Below are 25524 nucleotides of genomic sequence, written 5' to 3'. Positions count from 1 at the left end.
TGAGAAACGTGTGGTAGGCCGGAAACGAAGAAATGTGACCAATACTGGGGAGGTTGTAGCAAAAAGACGAAAAGTCGATGAACCTGAAATTATAAGCAGAAACAAAAAGGATTCTGTTGAAGATGTTGTTGGTTTTCAATTTGAAAACAGTTCTGGTGTCAACTGCTATGCTAATGTAGTGGTTAATGTTTTGTTTTCTCTACAAAATGTAAAAGAAGAGATTGTGGTCAATTCTGATCAAAGATTTTGCAGTTTGTTAAATTCTGTGTTAGAGAAATGTAGCACTGATAGAACAAACATAGAAAGTGTGTCTGAAATTCGAAATCTGTTAGACAGATGTTCAGGCCAAACACAATTCTCTCAAAATAGTCAGCAAGATTGTCAGGAGTTTTTAATGTATATGCTTGATGTATTGCATGCTGAAGGTGTAGATGTAGATCACCTGTTTGGGCTTTCTTATCAATGGCAGCATGACTGCGAGAACTGTAGGGTATCAAGTAGTACTAGTGTAGACTCAGAAAGATTTATATATTTAACTTTGCCAGACAGTAAATCAGTCTCTTTTAATAAGCTAGTAAAAGCAGCTGATCACAATATGGAGTGTAGGCAATGTAAATCTGAAATGATGTCCACATTATTTATACGAACATATGGCCAGTATGTCATTTTAATGTTCCAACGATGTAGGCCTGATGGAACAAAATTGACAACTTTAATTAAAAATTTTGTGGCTTCACAGTTGTCAATATCAGGAAGGACTTTTGTAACTGTAGCAATTATATATCATGATGGTCCTTCAATAACATCAGGACATTATACAGCTTATTTAAAGTGTAGAAATGGCTGGTCATTCTGCAATGATTCTGTTTTAATTTTCAAAAAAAAATTGCCATATGACCTTAAAAACTCTTACCTGGTGTTTTTAAAACCAAAATTTTAGGGAAAGAATCTCGGGATGTGCTCTGAGGAATTTCAAGAAGTTCTCATGGCTCCTACACTATTTGGCCTTGAGGATAAGTGTAGTACAGAGACATAACTTTTTACCATAACACTGGACGTTATTGAGAAATACGTGCACTTTGAATGAGTTCAGAAAAACTATTTCTTTTTATAAGCTAATTGAAGCAGCCAATCAAAACATGGAGTAGAGGGAATGTAAGTCTGCAATGCTGTCTACTGTTTTACATTGCTTTGTGATTAAAAGTGATGTAGAGAATTAAATAATTGTACTAGTCATAAAGGTAGTGTAAGTCTGCTTCATAGTAAGCAGTATCAGTGTGATAGGAAATGTAGAACATGATTGAGCAAGAAGGGGAAGATATTACTAGTCCAGGATTGTGTAAATGATCTTCAACATTTTAATTCTGAAAGTTGCGGAAATGCGAAAAGACGGGATTGGCTAACAAGAAATCCAAGAGTTATACATGGCTCTGACAAGATTTGGCCTTGTGGAAACTTGTGGTAGAGAGCAAGAAGTCATTTATTGTATGTAACATGTTTTTGAAAACGATGGAGGTTTTCTTTCAGAAAGTGGCGGGTTGAAAGTAATAACAGCACAACAGAGTGTAAGCTGTTCATAGGACATCCTTGGCCGTCATGGAAAGTAAGTTAACTTTAAGGAGTTCTGAATTCTGATTTGTAATGTTGTATGGGTTTTTTAAACACAATCATTTTGATTGTGTTTTTTTTTCCCCGCTGTTATATGATGAATACCTTCAAGTCACTGTTTTAGTGAAATTTGATACATTCTGAGAACAGCAAAAATAAACCATTTAACATGTATAATTAATTCTGTTCTGTTTGCATTTATGATGTACATGTAGAACTGTGTAGGAGGCATGGAGAAGGTGAGGCTTCTGTAAGTGTCAAAGTTGTTGCATACAGTGCTCATATTCTACGTAGTCTTTTATATTTCATTACTTTCACTGTTTCTGACTGATCTAAAAATTTTTTTTTAAAAAGAACAGTAAGTATAAGGGAAGGAAACAGACAGTTATGTTAAAAGAAACACAGCTATAGGGAATAAACTAGGGATACTGTTACCCGCAATCCTCTGCTGATGATGTCACTGAGCATGTCATGAATGATGTAATATGTGACATCATCAGCAGTGGATTACGGGTAATAGTATCTCTAGTTTACTCCCCTATAGCTGTCTTTCTTTTAACATAACTGTCTGTTTCCTTCCCTTATACTTACTGTTCTTTTTAAAAAAAAAAAAAATTTTGGTTCGCTTCCGGTTCGCGTACCGGGGAGCGAACTGGGAAGCGAACTAAGAGAAATAGAGGTTGGCAGAGTTGCAAATATTGTACCAATTTTTTAATAACGGGGAGGTAGTTCTGAAAATAACTTTTTTTTAAATTGTTTTTGTTGTTTTATATTTTTTTTATTATTTTTCTGAACATTTTTTTACTTTTTTTGAATTTTTCTGAACAGTTTTATATTTTTTTTGTTTTTTTTTCGGAGGGGGCAACGAAAACGATTCATTGTAAAGGGCTCAACAGGAGCAAGAAAACAAAAAAAAAGAATTTATTGTTTGGGGAGTTTCGGACAAACATGAGCATGATTGTCAATAGCTCTGTTGATCAGAGTGATGCTACTTTCTCCGTAGCAAATGAATCCACTGCAATGTACGCAGACTTGTTTTACTTCACGAAATCTCGTTTGTATATTTGGCACCATCTCCCTGCCCTCTGGTCCCGTTACTTCCGGTACAACAGATCTTCTGGCCATAATAGGGAGATTATCTAGGTCGTCCTGTTCCTCTTCTTCCTCTTCTTGCTGAATTATAACTTTAGCAGGTGGTCCACTCTTCCTTGGATGTGGTGGAGGTGGTGGGGAAGCACCAGCTGAAGCTAGTAAAGAAGCCATTGCTCACTGGTAACAAAGGGTCTTTCTCTCACAATGATGAAAGTCAGAGTGAGGAAAGAAGGAGGGATTTTCACCATTTGGGAAAAAAAATAGTTCTCAACCAATGAAAAGTGTTCATTTTAGATCATATGACCTAGTCTTACATAATTAGGAAACCGAAAGTGAAATGAACCAATGAAAAGTGTTATTACCAAGTCACATGACCTGCTGTGTTTACGTTACGCGCTTTGCAGGGCCTCCCGGTTTGCTTCCAGAAACCTGTGCTTTGCGACTCGGTAAGCGTACGAGTTCGCTAACGTAGCACGTCATATGACGTATCACGCGACAACGCGAAACGTCATGCGGACGGGAGGCGTCACGATGTTGTTTTCTAACGCGGCAGTTGCGGTAAAGAAACGTTTACCGGCTCGCGGTCTATTTCGCGGCATCAAGGTCAGCTAACGGGAAGCTTCCCGATTCGCGAAGCGGGAACGAAGAAAAAAAAATTTTTTTTTAAAAAGTTATTTATAAACATATAAAATATATTTTTGGATTTAAAGAAGAATACATTTTACAGCTACAGATATTAGCTGTTAAAAAACCAATGAAATTCACTGAAAAAACCATAGGTTATAGACCATATATAGTTAGGAATTAGCATTTACAAAACCTTGAAAATTCACTGAAAAAACCATAGGTTATAGACCATATATAGTTAGGAATTAGCATTTACAAAACCTTATTTTACTCACACAAAACCATTGAAATTCCATATATAGTTAGTTGCACTAACTATATATCGCGCACCCGCAATCCACTGCTGATGATGTCACATATTACATCATTCATGACATGGTCAGTGACATCACTGATGACATCACTGATGACATCTCAAATGACATCACTGATGACATCACTGATGACATCTCAAATTACATCACTGATGACATCATGACACACCAATACCAGTTACTACATACGCACTCACTGATTCCTACGTCTACACACACATTCACTCATTCACCCATACAATCACTCATACATACAGTCACTCATTATTACAACACTATCATATGCACTCATACACCTATGCAGACAGTCACACACTGCCACTCATCCATGGAGTTACTCACACACCAAGTCAGTCCTGTAAAGAATCAATCACACTTCCATTTCTTCATCTATACAGTTAAACACAGAACACCATACTTCAGTGACATCACTGATGACATCACTAATGACATCTGAAATGACATCACTGATGACATCTCAAATGACATCACTGATGACATCATGACACACCAATACCAGTTACTACATACGCACTCACTGATTCGTACGTCTACACACACATTCACTCATTCACCCATACAATTACTCATACATACAGACAGTTATTATTAGAACACTATGATATGCACTCATACACCTAGTCAGTCCTGTGAAGAATCAATCACACTTCGATTTCCTCATCTATAGTTAAAGACAGAACACCATACTTTTCACACATATACTAACACATACTTACTCTCTTATACAATCACTGATACAAGTACACATTGATATGCACAGCGTCACACACCTCCCAGCCAGCCACACACACACTCAGTCTTCCATCCATCCAGTCATTCTTCAATATGTAAAACGTATTTAAACTTTACAAAAACACACAGACACTAGATGATGTCATCAGTGATGTCATCAGTGATGTCACTGACCATGTCATGAATGATGTAATATGTGACATCATCAGCAGTGGATTGCGGGTGCGCGATATATAGTTAGTGCAACTAACTATATATGGAATTTCAATGGTTTTGTGTGAGTAAAATAAGGTTTTGTAAATGCTAATTCCTAACTATATATGGTCTATAACCTATGGTTTTTTCAGTGAATATATATATATATATATATATATATATATATATGATGGTCCTTTTGCTTTTGCACACGGTGTTAGAGAAAAAATATAAATATTTTAAAGAAACTTGCCGTGCTGTGGAATCCCTCTGTGCCGTGGATACTCTGGTGGGGGACCTTGCCAAAGAGGCCGACTCCTGCGCTGCACGGCCTTTTAACCCCTCGTAGGCCAGGCCGGATCTAACCGGCCTGGCCTTTGTTCCCTTCGTGACCACCAAGGGACCCGGAGCGAGTGGGGGCCGGTGCGCCCCGCCATAAGTGCGGCGGGGCCGGCCGGCCCCGCCTTTCCAGAGTCAGCATTTTGAATTTCTCCTGATGAGTAAAGGGATTCGGAAGATTCAGGTCCAGATGTGGCCTGGGACACCCATCTTTCTTGAGGACCAGGAAATAAGAGGAGTTGAACCGTATCACCTACACGGGGACCACTTCTGTGGCAGCCTATAGCAACAAGCAAAAACTTCCAACTCCAGAATCGAGGCATGGGCCAGGCTGCACTTTCTGTATAGCAGATAGGAAATGGCAGGAATACCATCTGGTGTACACAGCTATCCGTTGTGATGGACTCACATTTGGCCAGCAAAGGAAAGACTTGCGCCCAGACCAGAAGTTGATGGTAGAGGGAGGGCAAATTAGTGCAATTTTAAGGTAGCAGATCCAGTGATAAAATGGACTGGGAAAGCAGAACAAGATGCTTTTGCTTATATCCACCTAGAGCACACAAATGAGAGAAATATTATTGAAGGGTCCGAACCGCCAGTAACGGTAAATACTGCTGCAGAGGTTGGCCCCTGGAGAAGGCCACCTTCTTACAATAGGGCTTAAACTTCTAAAACTTCGGACATGACACTTTACCTAATCTGCTGCAGAAACGGTGTTTAAAATTTGAGGAATGCAGTACACACTTAACAGGTGATGCAAATATAGGCCTAAGAAGTCACTTCCCAGACATAGCCATAACTGGAGTTGTGTGGTACTACCAGGCAGGCACCTGGGAGCTATTTCTTTCAGAGTATCCATCTGAATGCCCTTTCATATAATAAACCACAACTCTCGGGGCCATAACTCTTGCTTGCTCACCTGTTACCTTCAACGCCGATTTGGGGCTGAATAACGGACCTGCAGGACTGCGAGGACCAGGGATCCTAGCGGCGAGTCACCGGCCGCACCTGGGTCCTCTTCCCGCCCCACCTACCTATTTAGCTACGCCCACTTCCGCGTTGAAGGTTAAGTTATACTTGTTAATTTACTCAATGGCGCCACGCCCAGGGAGGGGGAAAAAGATTACGCTCTCCACAAATGGCGGGACGGCTACTGGGACCCTTGATCAATTTATTAAACGGGCAACGGGTATCCTTGAAAAAGAAATAGCTTATACAGAAAAACGCCTGTCCATACACCTCTTAACTGGGAAGCGTTCCTCCCTGGGCACTATTGGGTCAGCGGCCACTCCAGAACAAAGTAGACCAATAGATCCTTTGATTGTTTTGAGTTTTAGCCCGTGTTCCTTGTTGGAGGGGCCTGACGATGATCTGGCGGCTTGGTCCATCGTAAGCCTTACCCCAAGTAGTATCGATTCAAGTGCCTCGTGTAGCACAGTTTCTAAATTTCTATCACTACAGAGATCCCCTCCAAAAGCTCTAGAGCAGGTGCTAGAAGTGAGTACGAAACCTACAACCATAGTAACAACTAGTAAAAGGAAAAGAGGGGGAGGACATCGGAAGGGTGGTCGTGTAAAATATCAAAGACACAAAATGCGAATCAGGCCCCACCCACTGTAGTTCAATCCCCTAGCTTGACTAGGGCGTCCCTTGCCTCTACCCAATTACCAACTCAATGTAGTGTAAATGAGGGGTTACTGGGAGAAATAGGAAAACTTGTTAAATCATTGATGCTACCCTTACTGGAAAGGTCGAAAGTAATTAATTTGAAACTTGACCAATTGGAAAAGTTAGTAAGTGCAAACACATCTATGCTGGACAAGCTGACAAAGGGCTTGGAGAGAGAAGGCACAAAAGCCTTGGCTACCATATCCCGAGGGCTCAGTAAATCCACCAAATCAAGTAGGGCTGTTCAATTACCCACTGCTGTAAGTTTAGAGAAAAATTCGGTAGTGAGTAATCCCCAATGCAATATTAATGCACTTGTGGGACACCCCCGCGCCGCACGGCCACCAGCTGCTGCGGGTGCCCCTTGCCTGCCCTCGACCTCGCTGCTGCCTCGTTTGCCGGTTGCCGGCTGCCTCCGCTGCGATTGTCTCTGCCTTGTTATTTTTTCTGTAATTTGTGCCTGTTTTATTTTATTTCATTGTGCCTGTGTTTTGGTTTTCCTTCCTTGTTGTCCGCCTACCTCGCCGCCCTCCGCCCTCCCTTCCCGCCACCGCCGCTTTTCCCCGCCCCTTTTTCTTTTCTGTACCCTCCCCGCTCCCGCCTCCCAGCTGCTCCGCCCACCCGCGCACTTGGCCTTAAATGGCGACCGTGCGACGCAGGTGAGTGTGACCCACTTGTGGGACACCCCCGCGCCGCACGGCCACCAGCTGCTGCGTGTGCCCCTTGCCTGCCTTCGACCTCGCTGCTGCCTCGTTTGCCGGTTGCCGGCTGCCTCCGCTGCGATTGTCTCTGCCTTGTTATTTTTTCTGTAATTTGTGCCTGTTTTATTTTATTTCATTGTGCCTGTGTTTTGGTTTTCCTTCCTTGTTGTCCGCCTACCTCGCCGCCCTCCGCCCTCCCTTCCCGCCACCGCCGCTTTTCCCCGCCCCTTTTTCTTTTCTGTACCCTCCCCGCTCCCGCCTCCCAGCTGCTCCGCCCACCCGCGCACTTGGCCTTAAATGGCGACCGTGCGACGCAGGTGAGTGTGACCCACTTGTGGGACACCCCCGCGCCGCACGGCCACCAGCTGCTGCGTGTGCCCCTTGCCTGCCCTCGACCTCGCTGCTGCCTCGTTTGCCGGTTGCCGGCTGCCTCCGCTGCGATTGTCTCTGCCTTGTTATTTTTTCTGTAATTTGTGCCTGTTTTATTTTATTTCATTGTGCCTGTGTTTTGGTTTTCCTTCCTTGTTGTCCGCCTACCTCGCCGCCCTCCGCCCTCCCTTCCCGCCACCGCCGCTTTTCCCCGCCCCTTTTTCTTTTCTGTACCCTCCCCGCTCCCGCCTCCCAGCTGCTCCGCCCACCCGCGCACTTCGCCTTAAATGGCGACCGTGCGAACGCGCAGCGGTCACGCGCAGCGGGCGCGCCGATTGTGCGCCGAAGGCGCGCCAAAGGTAAGCCCGTCTGCGCCCGTCCGCGACCGGATCGCGACCAGCGCCAGGACCCCTGGCCCACGAAGACCCCGACCGACCCGCCTGACGTACTCCACCGCCACCCTCACCGCTCTCAACACCGGCCGACTCCCAGAATGCCATCAAGCCACCCCACGACGCACCCACGGTCCTTTCAGCTGCCACGCCTGCAAGTTCACCTGCATCCGGACCTGCCTCGCACCAGCACCCGCCAAGTCGAACACCAGCAGCACCCACCTCAAGTGCATCCTGCTCAACACCCGCTCCGTCCACAGACACGCCATCGAACTCTGGAACCTCCTAGACGCCACAGCCCCTGACGTTGCCTTCCTCACGGAGACCTGGATGAACGCCTCTTCAGCTCCCGACATCGCCATCGCTATCCCAGAGGGCTACAAGATCGTCCGGAGGGACCGCAACGCCAACCAGATGGGAGGAGGCATCGCCATCATCCACAGGAACACCATCCGTCTCACGACCAGCACCGACAACACCCTGACCAGCACAGAACACCTGCATTTCCAGATCCACACCAACCCGAACACCACCCTCAGAGGCACCCTGATCTACCGACCCCCTGGACCACGCACACAATTCAGCGAGGACATCGCCGACTTCGTCAGCCCGCATGCCCTCTCCTCCGCTGACTACATCCTCCTGGGAGACCTCAACTTCCACCTGGAAAACAACAACGACCGCAACACCAGCACCCTGCTCGACAACCTCGCCAACCTGGGACTCAAGCAACTGGTGTCCACCCCCACCCACCTCGCCGGACACACACTCGACGCAGTCTTCTCTTCCAGCACAGACATCGGCTTCAGCCACGCCACAGAGCCTCAATGGACGGACCACAGCTGCGTCCACTTCACCTTCAAGAGAACGACGACCCACCAACACCAGCAACAGGCCGCCCGCAGAAGCTGGAACAAGATCACAGCAGACCAGCTCGCCACCTCCCTGAGCCAGCACCCTCCTGCCAGCTCAGCGGACCCCAGCCAGGCCGCCGACAACCTCACGAAGTGGATCAGCATCTGCGCGGACGAGCTCGCCCCACTGAGGACCCCGCCTAGCAGACCCGGCAGCAAGAAGGCCCCATGGTTCACCGACGAACTCAAGAGCTCCAAGAAGAACTGCCGAGCCCTCGAGAAAGTCAGGAAAAGGGAACCGACACCGGACAACAGGACCTCCTTCAAACTGGCCACCCGGAAACACCACCAGCTGATCCGCGCCGCCAAGAAAACAGCATTCAAGGACCGGTTGGACAACAACGCACACAACTGCAAGGAACTCTTCAACATCGTGAAAGAGCTTTCCAACCCCAGCGCAGGAAACAACGACATCACCCCATCGCAAGACCTCTGCAACTCCCTCGCTTCATACTTCCACAACAAGATCGCGGACATACACAACAGCTTCAACAACCAACCAACGCACACCATGACCGAACAACCACCCCCCACCACCACCCTCCACGCCTGGACCCCGATCAGCACCGAAGACACCATCCGCACGATGAACTCCATCCACTCCGGATCACCGACCGACCCCTGCCCTCACCACGTCTTCAACAAGGCCGACGCTGTCATCGCACCCCACCTGCGAGACATCATCAACACATCCTTCGACACCACCATCTTCCCTGAGAGCTGGAAACACGCCGAACTCAGCGCTCTACTCAAGAAACCAACAGCGGACCCCACCGACCTCAAGAATTACCGCCCCATCTCGCTCCTCCCGTTTCCAGCCAAAGTCATCGAGAAGACCGTCAACAAGCAGATGGCCGCCTTCCTCGAGACGAACGGATCCCTCGACCCCTCACAGTCCGGCTTCCGAGCCAATCACAGCACCGAGACTGCCCTCATCGCCGCCACCGATGACATCCGAGCCCTGATGGACAATGGAGAAACAGCGGCCCTCATCCTCCTAGACCTCTCCGCGGCTTTCGACACGGTCTGCCACCGCACCCTAGTACAGCGCCTCAACAACGCCGGAATCCAGGGGAAGGCACTGGAATGGATCATCTCCTTCCTCGACGGAAGAACACAGAGAGTCCGCCTACCACCGTACAAGTCAGAGGCCACCGAAGTCATCTGCGGCGTCCCCCAAGGATCCTCTCTGAGCCCCACCCTCTTCAACGTCTACATGAGCCCCCTCGCGGCCATCGTACGCAAACACAACCTCAGCATAATCTCCTACGCCGACGACACCCAGCTGATCCTCTCCCTGACCAACGACCCCGCCGCCGCCAGAGCCAACCTGCACGAAGGGATGAAAGAGGTAGCCGAGTGGATGAATACCAGCCGCCTGAAACTGAACTCGGACAAGACGGAGGTCCTCATCCTGGGCTCCTCACCCTCCGCCTGGGACGACTCCTGGTGGCCTCCCGCCCTGGGCACCGCACCCAAACCGACAGACCATGCACGCAACCTGGGCGTCATCCTGGACTCCTCCCTCTCCATGACCAGGCAAGTCAACAACGTCTCCTCGGCTTGCTTCAACATCCTACGCATGCTACGGAAGATCTTCTGGTGGATCCCCACCGAGACCAGGAAGACCGTCACCCAGGCCCTCGTCACCAGCCGACTGGACTACGGCAACGCCCTCTACGCCGGTACCACCGCCAAGCTCCAGAAGAGACTCCAGCGGATCCAGAACGCCTCAGCCAGACTCATCCTCGACATCCCACGAACCAGCCACATCTCCGGACATCTGAGAGACCTTCACTGGCTCCCCGTCAACAAAAGAATCACCTTCCGCCTCCTCACCCATGCACACAAAGCCCTACACGACCAAGGCCCGAGCTACCTCAACAGCCGAGTCAACTTCTACGCTCCCAAACGCCACCTCCGATCAGCCAACCACGCCCTCGCCGCCGTCCCCCGCATCCGAAGAACGACTACAGGAGGAAGGTCCTTCTCCTACCTGGCCGCCAAGACCTGGAACTCCCTCCCGACCGACCTGCGCCTGACCCAAGACCACCTCTCCTTCAGGAAGAAGCTGAAGACCTGGCTGTTCGAGCAGTAGCGGCACCCCCCCCCCCCACCCCCCCCCCCAGCGCCTTGAGACCCTACGGGTATGTAGCGCGCTTTATAAGTGTCACTGATTGATTGAATGATAGGGGTTCAGGGGTAAACATGGCGATTAGCCTGCAGCCTGCATCACTTCCAAAACCATTGGGAAAACAGCTAAAGGGACAACAATTATTGGGCAAAGTTGACTCCATACAGCAGCTGCCTTGTGTAAACCTTCCCCCTGAATCAGCACCGTATACTATCATATTGACAGGCATCCCGGGTATTAGGACAAACCAACTAGAGTCACACAGGGAGCTGAAAAATAAAGTCACTTTTTGGCTGAATAAAAACAGAATGCTCCCCCCTTACTCTAAAACAGAGATTTTAAGTGTGAGAAGGGTGATCTGGCTGGGTCGCAGTAAGAAGGACCTTGAGGGTGACTGCATTATTGTCAATTTTAGAGACCCCTGGGTGGTTGACTATATTTGTCAGGAACCAAGGTTTGACAGGATGGGAGATATCCAATCCATAGGTCTAAGTTATTTCTATCCCAATATGAATTGTGACCCATTTCGTCCAACATATAACCATTGTAGGGGGAGACCCTATGGTGATAACCAATTTGATTGGGCGACTCAGTATATCCCTTTGAGAAATCGATTTGAGCCACTCAGGGGGATGGAGAGGGTGGACTGACTTGTGAATGGCCCTACTGGGGATATCGTGGCTAAGAAAATTGGCAAGGTACCTTCTGAAAATGTAATTAGATTGCCAGTGGAAAAACCAGCAGTGGCAGAAACGGTCGTTAGTAGAGATGCGGATCCAATTTTGGAACGCATCTGCTCAGTCTCTCCAAGTAACCAATTAGATGATTGTACCTTCCGATTAATTACATGGAATATAGCAGGCCTTTCCCGTAGGTTACAGGATGAGGCATGGTCTAAATATATAGTAAACTTCGACATTATCTGTCTCCAAGAAACCTGGAGCAGAAATGATCGAGACTTGGATGGTTACCTATCCTTCAACGTGCATGCTGAACCATCACAGGCAGGAAGAGCAAAGGGTGGGTTAATGACTGCTATTTCTGTAAAATATAATACTGTAAAAAAACTTAAAGTAGTGGACTCTCCTTGGTACCAACTGCTTCTGATTACAAATCTCTTCCCAGTTCCTATGCTTTTGATTAATTGGTTTCACAACACTTTTAACCCTAACTCTACATCCGTTATTGATATGTTACAAGGGGAGATTGCTAAGGTGTCGAATAGTCTATCTTCTCTGTTCATTATATGAGTAGGGGATTTTAATTGTTCCCTGTGCAAATTTAGTGGGACCAGGGCCTGTGGCTTGGCTGATACGAATGAGCAGCCACTACTGCATTTTAAGCACACGTCACAAGGAGAGGCATTGAATAACATTATTATGATAAATGACCTTTGTATTCTAGATATGCCAACCACTTGTGAATCTTTGCAAATACCAACTTTCCAAGGGACAGGGGGCCAAAGGAGTGTAATTGATTTTGCTATAGGTTCTAGTAGGTATATTCATTTTGTCAATGAATTTAAAATTTAAGTAAATCCTGCTAGTGACCACAACCCCCTTGTTCTGAAATTGTCCCCTGAGATTTTGAGAAGCCAGCCCACTGTGCAACCAATGAAATATAGCCCAAACCAAGGCATAACCCTAAAGTGGGACAGGGTTGACGTGGGAAAGTTGGAGGAAACTATTTTCAAGACAAATAATCTAGAGATAGATATTTGCTTAACGTCCATATCTGAGCCAGAAATGGTAATTAAGAATTTTGAAGCTCTTTGTGGAAATGTGGCCACTCACCTTGTTAAACCGATAGGAAAGGGAGTTCCAAGGGAGCATAAATGGTTTGATGCTGAGTGCTCGGGAGCACAAACATTATTAAAAAAGGCATTACGCCAAGTACCACGGGATAAGGTACTGGTTAAAAGTGCAAGGAAATACTATAAGGATACTATTATGAAGCGGAAATTGGAATTAAAAAAGAAGGCTTGGGATGACCTGGAGAAATCCTCAGATTTGAGGGATAGTAGACTTTTCTGGGAGATAGTAAATCACCCCTTGCTCAATAGTGAGGAAAAAAGTAGTATGGTTACCCATTTAGCAGGAGAAATCTGGGAAGCTCATTATGCCAACATTTTTAATCCAAACTGTGTTTGTTTGGCTACTAACAGTCAGGGGCATATTGACTTTCATTATGATACAGCGTTAGCACTTAGTCTATCGCTTTCCCTGCCAGAAGTTGAGGAGGCCATAGGGAAAGGCATCTTACTAATAGCACCAGGCCCAGATGCAGTACCTCTATATTTATTTAAAAGTAACCTTGATGTGTGGGCTCCTTTACTACTTAATGTTTTAAGGGCAATTGTGGTCAGGCGTATCCCCCTGTCATGGAAAGAGGCGAAGGTGGAACCCATCTTTAAAAAAGGCGATAAAGGCGACCCGTGCTGCTACAGGCCAATCTCATTAATAGATGCATCCTGTAAGCTGATGGGGAGGGTTATACTATCCCACCTGGAGACCTGGGCAGATTCGTATGGCCTTATTGTAGAGTCACAGTGTGGGTTTAGGAGAGGTAAGGGGACAACAGAGCAGTGTCTGAATTTGGCCCTGATCATGGGTAAGTACATGAAGGCCAGGGGTGTTTCTATACACCTGGCTTTCATGGACTTATCCAGTGCCTTCGACACTGTGTGTAGGGACAAGCTATGGCGGATGATGGATGCTATGGGGTTCGAGGAACCATTGGTTACCTTGCTTCGTAGACTACACGCTGCCACTACTGTATCGATTAGATATGGCCCGGGGGAGAAAAAAGAAAATCGATCCCATCGACCGAAGGTGTACGCCAGGGCTGTATTTTGGCCCCTTTTTTGTTTTTAGTTTATACAAACGGTTTGGAAAAGTTCCTGTTAGAGAATTGTTCAGATTTCCCTTAAGTAAACAGTAGATATATACCTTTGTTGTCCTATGCTGATGACACTGTATTAATGACTTTAACTGCTAATAGCATGCAACAGTGTTTGACTGCATTTAATGATTACATGCAGGACCTAGACCTTAGGGTCAATTTTACGAAGTCCGTTGTTATGGTATGTGGCCCTAGAGGGACAAAAACCCGTAAGTTTGTTGTAGACAACCTGAGTTTTGAAAAAGTTGAGAACTTCAATTATTTAGGTAATCTGTTTAACAAAAATTTGAGCTGGGACCCATTAATAACGGCCCGAGTACAAAAAGCTATGCGATCCATAGAGGCTCTTTTCCGTTTCGCAAGCAAACTGGGCCAAAAACCAATTGCTGATTTAAAGACCTTATATAAAGCAAAATGTTTGCCTGTCGCCACCTATGGGGCGGGGGTGTGGGGGGACACATAAATCTACCCAAATACAAGTCATGGAGAACAAGTTTTTAAAGCGTCTTTTGTCAATTCCAACCAGTTCACCAAATGATTTTTCCCATTTGGAGATGGGTATAGAATTTGTGAGTGATATCATCCATGTCTCCCCATTACTCCTGTGGGAGAAAATTTGGTTATCTGAAGACCTGCAGCTTACGAAAGAAATCTTGAAGGATTGCTTAAGATCGGATTATGCTATGCGGATCCCATAGCTCTCATACGTGAAGGAAACCTTTTATGAAATCGGTCTAGGTCATTTTTATGAAAGTCCAGAATCTATTCAGCAGGACACAAGGATTATAATTAGGAATGCTTACCGTGATACCCTGGGTCAGTTAAAACACAATGAACAAGCACAGTATCATAGGGGTAAATTGCAGCATCAATTTTATCTGTCTTTTACTGTGCATACGCAATGGCGTTTTTATTTGACGCGATTTCGTTTAAATATATTGCATTTTCTTTTTGCTTTCCCGAAACAAGGGAGTTGGTGTGAGAGACTACCCCCTTGTCCGTGCAATAACAAAGCTCAACAATGCACTTTGCACCTTGTTCTCTTTTGTTCTCTGTATCAAATTCTGAGAAACCGGTTTATTAAACCGATTTTAATGGATATTCGTCCCTGTAACTATAAAGAAGGCTATGAGCATTTAAAATCATTGCATACTGCTGCTATATGTAGTGCCATGCTTAGCTTTATCAAATTGTCATTTATCATCAGGAATCGCTATTGAAATATTGAAATATATACCGGGCGTAAGATTACAGGCTAACGTGAAAGGTCCTACCAATATTTCATGTGACATTTTATAAATTGTAATAGCAGATTGCATCTTATTATTGCATATTCGGGCCATTATCTTTATGATTTATGTTAACTTTTAGGGATTTTAATTGTTGGTGACCTCTTTTGATATTGTGATGTATTTCATTGTATGTGAATAACTTCTTTAGGTAATTCTGTAAACCTCTTGCAAAATTGTCAAAACTGTTTTATTCAAATGCATACTTTATGATTCCTTGGATGAATCGAAATAAAGTTTATGAATGTGATATGTGACTACAAAAGCCTCCTAAATAAACAAAATTAAATAGCTGCAATTGTATTCAAATATTTAGCTCGTTCGGAGGCAGACGTGAAGGAGGGACGCAGAAACTACATGTAGATTTTTTCTATCACACAACAAAATGTATATGAGCTATACAAATATTTCATAATATACCAGCAGTTAAGCACATTATTGGTAATTCTTAACTTTGATGGAAACAGATTTTAACAAGATCAAAACAAATCAATAAACTTCGTGATGCACAAATTAAATATTCGCTAAAACCTAATTTTCCTACATTGTTTGTGGTCTGTATAGTTTTAACAATAAAACTGAATGTCTGTGCAAATTCAGTGGCCATTTCAATGGAAACTGTGCAGTCTGTAAATTACAGCGCACTACCACACCATGCATTAGTAAATGCACTACCAGCTACATGCTACAACCTTGCCACTCTCCAGCTAAATAGGTTTTCAATACTTGTTGTTTTGTTGCTTTTGCACAATTGCTATGACGTCAGTGAATCAACACTAATGGCAGTACCCCCCTCCTTTGGCACAATTGCTATGACGTCAGTGAATCAACACTAATGGCAACACCCCCCCTCTGAAAAGTGCCCGCTAGATAGAATTCACTGAGGACACCAACACATTAGACCAAAATTACCTGAACAACGCGCGTTTTTTGTTGGTGATATGACACTCTCCTTGACTTTGTCTGTTCTACTCCGTGTCTATGGACCCAGCCTCGAAGTTCTTGTGTTAACCTGCATAAAAACATCTACATTAAGAAAAAGGGTCACATTTACCTGGTGAGTGTAAGCATTCTATCAAGGCTCGGCCAATCAAACACTTTGTGTAGGGTTTCAAAACCAAAGATGTAATAGTTATTGCTTAACTTGCTTAGGACAAAAGGAAAATATTGTTTTTTCGAAGCTCTTTTTATTTGAAGCTGCAACAAAATGTAACTTCTTCAAACAACCGATGGGCATGTAGATATTTCTACAAAAAAAGGATATCTTTTATAGTTGTTTATTTAAATAGACTCTAAACATGAGAGCTTTTTCAGGGTTTAAGAATCCTCAAGTCCTCACATAGTATGAAAGTCCAGCAATAACTCATTGTGTGTAAAAAGGTTTCTTCCACTTACTCATTTTTGAAGTCATTTTTATGCACTGATTTAATTTTATATTTCTATTAGTATCACTCTTTCATGCATATGGATCTCTACAGATGATAACTGTTACTGTCAGCATATACAAGAAAAGTAGTTTGCTCTTCAACGACTATCAATTCCAGAGAATCCACGCACAAACTATTCAATAGAATGGGAGCAAAAATGGATTCCGGCAGGATGCCCCCGTTAACAGACCGGTGGGTAATAGGATAATTCATTTAAAGTGAGTGGTTCCTGACAGATAGAGATGGGTGAACCATTTTATTTGATCTATCATCTGAATTAACAAGTTTTCTGTCCCCCTCGAGCTACGTGGAGTGCAGAAAACTCTGCAAACTCCACGAACGGAGTGGAATTCACTGCCCAGGCCTAATCATAATAGCAATGTCTCTTCAACTGAAGTTTTCTTTAGGGGATGACTACGTTTTAAAAAAAATAATAATAACTAATGCCGTATGTGATCTGATGAGTGTCATAACATCAACGCTTTTCAGTTCATTTCTTGGGGTTTTTGATCAGATATCCTGTCCACTGCCAGTGGCATTCATAGTTCACATTCTACTGTCCTCCACCAGTCCCTCAGCAGGTACGGGGAACTGCAGGTGTTCTTTTTGATTACAAACATATCATAAAGCACCAAGGGCAATTTGGCACTGTTTAGAGTCAGATAATGATTGGCTAAAAATATAGGAGTCTATAAAGGGGGGAATTCTTCTTGTGACCCTAAACTTCAACATTCACGATTGTGTTCATATTCCTATTGTACTTATGTTGTCTGAACTAGAGAGTGTTCTTCCCTATTAGTCAAGCATGTATTCCTTTCCTCAACAGCTGGAGGCTTCATAAGTGTTTGGGTTATCATTCTTTTCTTACATGCGCTCTCTCTTCCTGTAAATACATGTGACATGGGTGTCATCATGTGATCATATGATTAACGCATGTAAGTGTGTTGCATGTGAAGAAAGAATATTGAGCACCTGGCTTTGACACTCGAATACGTGCCAGTCTGTGTACCTGGTTCTCTGATGTCGTCCAGCAACCCACTATTGATGAATTTTCGGCATCTTTCTACACTGAATTGCCGGTATGATTCCTTTCACACTGGAGTAATGGAGATGGTGTAGTATAGTAAATGCGGGACTTTCACATTGCTCTCTAGTATTACGTCTCTTCCCTGTGGTGTTGGTGCAATGTCAGAACTCTGCCCAGGAACGACAGAGGGTTAAGCAAGTTCTTTCTCTTCCCTGTCCGAAGCGGTTTCGTATACCAGCAAAGTGTAGAGAAAGACTTCGAAGGAGGGAGGGTTGAACACTGTTGGCTGGAAACCCCTCATTTCCCAAAAGGCTTGGGATTGTGGAAATCGGACATCTGGGATCTAGGGGGAGATGGATAGCTTACTATGGAGTGAGTCAGGGAGAAAGAAATAATTTGAGATAAGGAAGGCAGGAGCAAATGAGAGAGTAAATACTTTGGAATGATTGGGAAGAATTAAGGGGTGTGGTATGTGAGCGAACGGGGGAAAGGCCAATAGTGATAGCGAGGTTAAGATAACTAGTAGGGAACAATCATGAGAAACGCAGAGATGAGGAATAAGCAGTTAGTTACAGATTAGGAGTGAGTGAAAGAGGATTACGAAGTGAATTTGCTATTTGAATGTATTTACTACTGTACAATTAATTAAAATCATTACAGTAAAAAACATAAAAACAAGCAGGTAAAAGAATGGTCACAGTAAAAATATAGAGGCATCCGATAAAATTTGGTTGATATAGCAACCCCTCTCCCCGCAGCGCCCACTCGATCAGCCAGCGCCAGTGGTCATTGTCATGAGTCCATGAACAAAGTTTCTGAGGCACCTGCGTAAACCTTGGTAATTTTCTACGTAAGCAATCTGTAGGCCAATCTCCTTGGCCTTTCCATTGAGAGCCATGGATATGGTGCAGTTTCAGTAGGACGGGTGAGTGGGTGCAGGGCTCTGTACTTGTTTGGGGGAAAGCTGCTTTATCCCCCTTATTGTGCCGTGCTGGACACCATGGTTTCCCCAGTCTCGACAAAGTCATCGTGGTGTTTTTAGAAAAGCACAAGGCTGACGCTTTGTTACATGTCTTGGTTCCCTTGATGATACACACTGGGCAAAAAAGTCATCAGCGTTTGTTCCTAAGGGCAGGGCAGCAGCATAGGAGATGTAACCAGGATTCCCTCATGTAAGAGCACAGTCTGCAGTTTGTGGATTCCCCCTTGCGAGCCCATGCAGGGATAAAGTCGGTAATTCCTAGTATACATAGTCTCATGGAGAGAATTTTGGTTTGGGCTTGTTGAGTCACGGCATCATTTAGATAGGCTTGTGCCTTGCCTACCGCGTAGGAGCTGTTCAGCGGGACTAAGTGGGGGCTAGAACGAAGAGATTTAAGATCCAGATCAAATGAAATTTCGCGGACTTGTCTATTTATGATTTTTTTCCAGGCGTTTAGTGGAATTTCCGACAATGGTATGTTCTTTTCCGCGATCTTTAATCTGCTGAGCTCTTTGCCGAGGCTGGAATGCCATACTGAGCTTGGCCCCTCAAAGATGATTCTCAGTTGTTGTCTTAAGGAATTTGTTGGGGCCCTTAAAATCCTTAATTATAGTTTTATAATCTCCCCTTGGCACATCAGGTCTGGCCTTACCAGGCCTAGCTCCAGTCTTAGCCTTGACTTCCTTGCCGACCTTGGGATGGAAAGGACTGATTTATATGCTTTGGCTTGGGCTGCGATAAGAAGGGCGTCCTGCGACCCGGGGAAAGCCTGGTGACCACAACTAATGGCTGGCAGCATTTTTGCCTTTAGGGCAGTTAGTATTGGTCCGGCAGCGGGGCTGATCAGATGTAAGCTCAAATGCTTTAACAGGAATGTAACCTTATTGTCCTTAGAAGACTGCTGTTTCAAGTGGACGTTTGCCTTGGCACGTTCCGTGAACCAGACCCCTAGATAGTTGCAGGTGGTAGCTCCCAAAAATTACGTCCTTTGTTTTCCCCTGGTTGACTGTAAGATTGTTATCGTTGTTGAATTGGTTAAAAGCAATTAGGGCTCTCTGTAGGCCCACCCTTGTGTGGTCCATTAGGGCAATGTCATCAGTGTATTGTAGCACCACCAGCCTCATGCTGCCTAATCTCGGTGCTGCTAGCCTTGCTCCTTTCAGTGCGTCCCCCAAATCCGCTGTGTACAGGTTAAAGAGGATGGAACGCATCCTTGTTTCAACCTGTTGTTCGTTGTTATTTTGGGGGACACTGTGCCGGAGCTGGGTTTGACCCGCACCCAGGTGCCTTCATATAGTAATCTAATTGCCTTCAATAGGTTTGGTGGGATGCTCCAGTTTTCTAATTTCTACCATAACCTGTTCCGTACCACTTTATCGAAGGCTGTGCTGTAGTCAATAAAGCGGTACAAAAGGGGGTGGCGATAGACGGAGCACCTGAATCAATCAAACACTCACACCCAGTCAAAAGATCTGGGTTTAATCCATCACTGTTCTTTAGCCCACTCCGCCACCCCAGTTCAGACATGACTATATGCAAATCAGTCTGACCCTGTGCCTCATGGGAACAGTCCAGCCCGAACTGCCAAGCCATGTCTTCCCTGGACCGGAAACAAGCTTCCGAGGACCGGTTTCTGGCATTCCAGACGTCTTCAGCCCGGCTTGCTAGAATCCAGTGGCAAAGTGAGCAAGGGACTCACGTCTGAGCATACCCTGTCACACTTATGGCGGCCAAAAGCGGTACAAAAGGAGGTGGCGATGGACGGAGCACCTGAATCAATCAAACACTCACACCCAGTCAAAAGATCTGGGTTTAATCCATCACCGTTCTTTAGCCCACTCCGCCACCCCAGTTCAGACATGGCTATATGCAAATCAGTCTGACCCTGTGCCTCATGGGAACAGCCCAGCCCGAACTGCCAAGCCATGTCTTCCCTGGACCGGAAACAAGCCTCTGAGGACCGGTTTCTGGCATTCCAGCCGTCTTCAGCCCTGCTTGCTAGAATCCAGTGGCAAAGTGAGCAAGGGACTCACGTCTGAGCATACCCTGCCACACTTATGGCGGCCAAAAGCGGTACAAAAGGGGGTGGCGATGGACAGAGCACCTGAATCGATCAAACACTCACACCCAGTCAAAAGATCTGGGTTTAATCCATCACCGTTCTTTAGCCCACTCCGCCACCCCAGTTCAGACATGGCTATATGCAAATCAGTCTGACCCTGTGCCTCATGGGAACAGTCCAGCCCGAACTGCCAAGCCATGTCTTCCCTGGACCGGAAACAAGCTTCCGAGGACCGGTTTCTGGCATTCCAGACGTCTTCAGCCCGGCTTGCTAGAATCCAGTGGCAAAGTGAGCAAGGGACTCACGTCTGAGCATACCCTGTCACACTTATGGCGGCCAAAAGCGGTACAAAAGGGGGTGGCGATGGACGGAGCACCTGAATCAATCAAATCAATCAAACACTCACCCCCAGTCAACTGATCTGGGTTTAATCCATCACCGTTCTTTAGCCCACTCCGCCACCCCAGTTCAGACATGGCTATATGCAAATCAGTCTGACCCTGTGCCTCATGGGAACAGTCCATCATCCCTTTTTTATCGCTTTGTTGGCCCTAAGTGTGGCAGGGTATGCTCAGACGTGAGTCCCATGCTCACTTGGCCACTAGATTCAAGCTAGCCTGGCTGATGAGGATTATGAATCCGAAACCGGTCCCAGGATGCTTGTTTCTGGTTCAAGGAAGACATGGCTTGGCAGTTCGGGCTGGACTGTTCCCATGAGGCACAGGGTCAGACTGATTTGCATATGGCCATGTCTGAAATGGGGTGGCTGAGTGGGCTAAAGAATGGTGATGGATTAAACCCAGATCAGTTGACTGGGGTTGAGTGTTTGATTTGCTCAAACGCTCCGTCCATCATCCCCTTTTGTATCGCTTTGTTCCCCCTAAGTGTGGCAGGGTATGCTCGGACGTGAGTCCCTTGCTCACTTGGCCACTGGATTCAAGATAGCCTGGCTGATGAGGATTATGAATCCGAAACCGGTCCCAGGATGCTTGTTTCCGGTCCATGGAAGACATGGCTTGGCAGTTCGGGCTGGACTGTTCCCATGAGGCACAGGGTCAGACTGCTTTGCATATGGCCATGTCTGAAATGGGGTGGCTGAGTGGGCTAAAGAATGGTGATGGATTAAACCCAGATCAGTTGACTGGGGGTGAGTGTTTGATTTGCTTAAACGCTCAGTCCATCATCCCCTTTTGTATCGCTTTGTTCGCCCTAAGTGTGGCAGGGTATGCTCAGACGTGAGTCCCTTGCTCACTTGGCCACTGGATTCAAGATAGCCTGGCTGATGAGGATTATGAATCCGGATCCAGTCCCAGGATGCTTGTTTCCGGTCCATGGAAGACATGGCTTGGCAGTTCGGGCTGGACTGTTCCCATGAGGCACAGGGTCAGACTGATTTGCATATGGCCATGTCTGAAATGGGGTGGCTGAGTGGGCTAAAGAATGGTGATGGATTAAAAACAGATCAGTTGACTGGGGGTGAGTGTTTGATTTGCTCAAATGCTCCGTCCATCATCCCCTTTCGTAGTCAATAAAGCAGCAAAAGAGTGGTGGATTTTTCTTTTTTGCTGCTTGAGTTATTAGGTATGCTAACGCCAGAATGTTGTCCATTGTGGATGACCGTGGTCTAAAGCCGGTCTGGTAAAAGGGAATGATATTTTTTTCTTCGGCCCATGTCTCCAGGTCCTTCAATACGAGACAGGCATAAGCCTTGGCTTTGAGGTCAAGCAGAAAGATGAGCCTATAGTTTGATGGCTTTAAATCGATCCCCTTTTTTAAAAATTGGGAAGACTATGGAGCCCCGCCAAGAGTCAGGGGGTTTTGCTGTCATAAAAGAGTGGTTATACAGAGTAGTGAGGACGGTTGCCCAAAAATCAGGGGCCTTTTTGAAAACCTGTGCGGGTATCCCGTTTGGCCCAGGGGCACCATCATTCTTCATGTTCTTAAGTATCTTGATGACCATTTGAGGGTTAATCTGGGCTAACTGTGTGCAACGCATCTCGGCCTGGTCTCCCTGACCCTTGAGGGGCTTTTGGGGGATAGAGTTCGTTTCTCTGGTTTTTGTGCCGGATTGGTGGAGAGGGTCCACCCCACAGTTGGGCATTTCTGTATTGCCTGTGTTTACATGGGCAATTGAATATAGGTGCTTTACGTGGACCAGCCAGACTTGCTCTGCCACTCCGTTTTCTCTTTGAACTCCTCTACTACTGTGCCGATTTATGTGTCTCCATAGTCCTGATGAATTCTTCTGTTCAAGCAGAGAGAAAACTTTGATCCATTCCCCCTCTATGTGGGCTTTTTTGTGTTCCCACCATTTCTTTCTTAGGTCTGCCCTCAATGATGCGATTGAGGTCCCCTCCATTTGTCTGCCCCTCTTTTCTTTATTACGAGTGCCTTGCGCAAGAGGCGTTTGCTTTAACGTATGTCCTTAGTTGGGCGGATGCTTCCAACAGTTGCTTGTTTTACGAAGTGATGAAATGAAGTATGTGGCGGGAGTAGAGTGAGCTTACTGTTGATGCTCTTTTGCTTGAAACCTTAACTTACTAAACATGTAGTCGAATGGTTACTGGACATTTTCTCTCTTTTCGGACCCAGTGTCTTGTCCACTTCCCTTACATGGCTCTAGTGGAACTGTATCACTCAAACATAACTGTAATTATTAGACCTGCATCTCTACAAGATGCCTAAACATCAGATACCAAAATGTGTCTCAGATATCCAACTCACACGGACCGCTTCTCTAATAGGTAACAATCACAGACCAGCATCTGTTATGTTATGTGTACTTGTTTAGCGTATGACACACTCGGGAGCTGTATGGGCCCAGGCAAGGTGAAGAGACCAATCTTCAGATACTCGTGAAATTCAATAACTGAGGAAGCAGTTCTGATGTGCAGGAGCCGGTCATTCCAACGTTTAAGAGGGAGGAAGGAGAAAACATATCCACAGGATATGGTTTTGCACATGCAGGGTGTGTGTGTGATGGTTTTGCGCATGCAGGGTGAGTGTGTGTATGAGTACAAGTCCTTCAGAGCAGAAGTGTACAGTAGGTTTGTGGAAGTGTAGGAAAGTAGCATCTACTTCTATGGTCACCCCCACTTTTTGCCTGGTGCTAAGCTGTATTATGACTAGTCTGACTGGGATCCTGCTAATGAGGACCCCAGTCTATCTACTTTCACCCTAAAGTGTTGTATTGACAACTTCGGTACATTCCAGATTTAATACTGGGATACCCTTAACAGTCCCTAGTATATGGTACTAAGGTACCCAGGGCATAGGTACCCCAGAGGTCTCCCATGGGCTGAAGCATGCATTATGCCACCCATGGGAGACCATGCAAAATGGAACTACAGGCATGCCATTGCAGGCTGGGGAAGTTGGTGCATGTACCACTTACTAAAGATATAGGTTTGCTATATCTAAGGGTCACTGCACTTAAAACCTATAAGTCACCCCATAGCAGGCCTTTACAATCCTGAAGGCTGGGTGCTTGGTTCTAAGTGAGAGGGTGCCCCTGCATGAGCAGGACACCCCTGGAGCCTACGGAGTCCATTCTCCTAGGTTGTCAGTGGAGCAGTCATATACTATATAGAGGTGTACCTCGTAATTACGTGACAACCATCTCAAACGGCTGCAACAAATCCTATCATATTTGTATCAAACATGTTGGAATCATACCCCCACACCGTAAACAGTATAGGAAGTATGATTCCAAGCACTGGAACAGCGCTCCGTAGGCTCTCAGTGTTTCCGGTACCTGTCTACCAGACCCTGACAGCACAAAATGGTTGCTACCGACCAGAGACACATTTCTGCCCTCCTGCTGAAGAGCCAAGCTCGAGCAGCGGAAGTTGAACAATAGGCATCCTGTTCACAGGGAGGTGCGACCACCTCCCAGACAGGATTTAGTGTATTGTGACTGGGTGGGTGTGCTTGCCAGCGCCAGAAAATCTGCATGAGGGGCACATTTGGTGTCCCTGGGCATAGTCCAGTTCAAACCAGTTGCTGGGAGCAGTTGGCTCCTGCTCTGGAGCAAAACTGGAAAAGAACATGGGAGTAACCTCCCCCCTGTCCAGACCCTCCCCTGGGAGGGTCCCCTGAGTCCTCCCAACCCTATCTCTAGGGTACTTAAGGGCTTACCTGAGTATAGGTCCCTACATTAATTGTGGGATAAGATTCAGATCAGACACCACTGCACTTCTACCGTCTGGGCAATCTGGACTTCGCTGGACTTCGTTTGGACCTGAGTTTGTCTCCCTTCCAGTCTGCTGCATTGTCTGTGCCTGTGCATCATACCGGAATCTTCCAAGGCCTGCAAAGCATGAAATACAACCAAAGTAATCTCCCTTGGAGTGAACGAGTCACTCACCTGCATTTGCTGGGACCGCGACTAAGTCAATTGGTCTGCAGATCCTCAGCTCCTCCGGACTCTGTGTGCTCTGCAACACAGGTGGTTGTTTTCCACACTCCCGAGGCCTGCTCTACCCTCTCACCAAGTTTGAGGCCAGTATCCCTCGTGGGGGTTGCAATAACCGAATCCCTGTGCACTGCGTCCAACTTGCAGTTGCAAAGGCTTGTTGGCTTCTTTGCAAGAAGATCTTCAGGCTCCAAGTAGCCCCAACCTCAAGCACTTCCTGTGGCCAGAATCTTCAGACACACCGCATCGTGATCTGCATCTTTTGGTGAGCTGCTTGAGGTCCTCTCGCGACTCAGTGCCCCCGGCCTGTGGGTCC

At 46.1% G+C, this 25524-nt stretch overlaps 1 protein-coding gene across 3 annotated transcripts in view; it reads right to left on the bottom strand.

The window, feature by feature from the left end:
• The window catches only part of ATF6 (activating transcription factor 6), a 1455481-nt gene that overhangs the window by 294894 nt on the left and 1135063 nt on the right, over window positions 1-25524 (bottom strand). For all 3 annotated transcript variants that reach the window (XM_078686796.1, XM_078686788.1, XM_078686804.1), the window contains one exon: window positions 16209-16308. In XM_078686796.1, coding sequence (XP_078542922.1) covers window positions 16209-16308 — 100 coding nt within the window. The remainder of the gene's footprint in view (window positions 1-16208; window positions 16309-25524) is intronic.

Source organism: Lissotriton helveticus, chromosome 1_1 (genome assembly GCF_964261635.1).
Source record: "Lissotriton helveticus chromosome 1_1, aLisHel1.1, whole genome shotgun sequence".
NCBI classification, from domain to species: Eukaryota; Metazoa; Chordata; class Amphibia; order Caudata; family Salamandridae; genus Lissotriton; species Lissotriton helveticus.
Note: the sequence above shows the minus strand (reverse complement) of the source record. Positions and strands in the feature narration are given on the sequence as shown.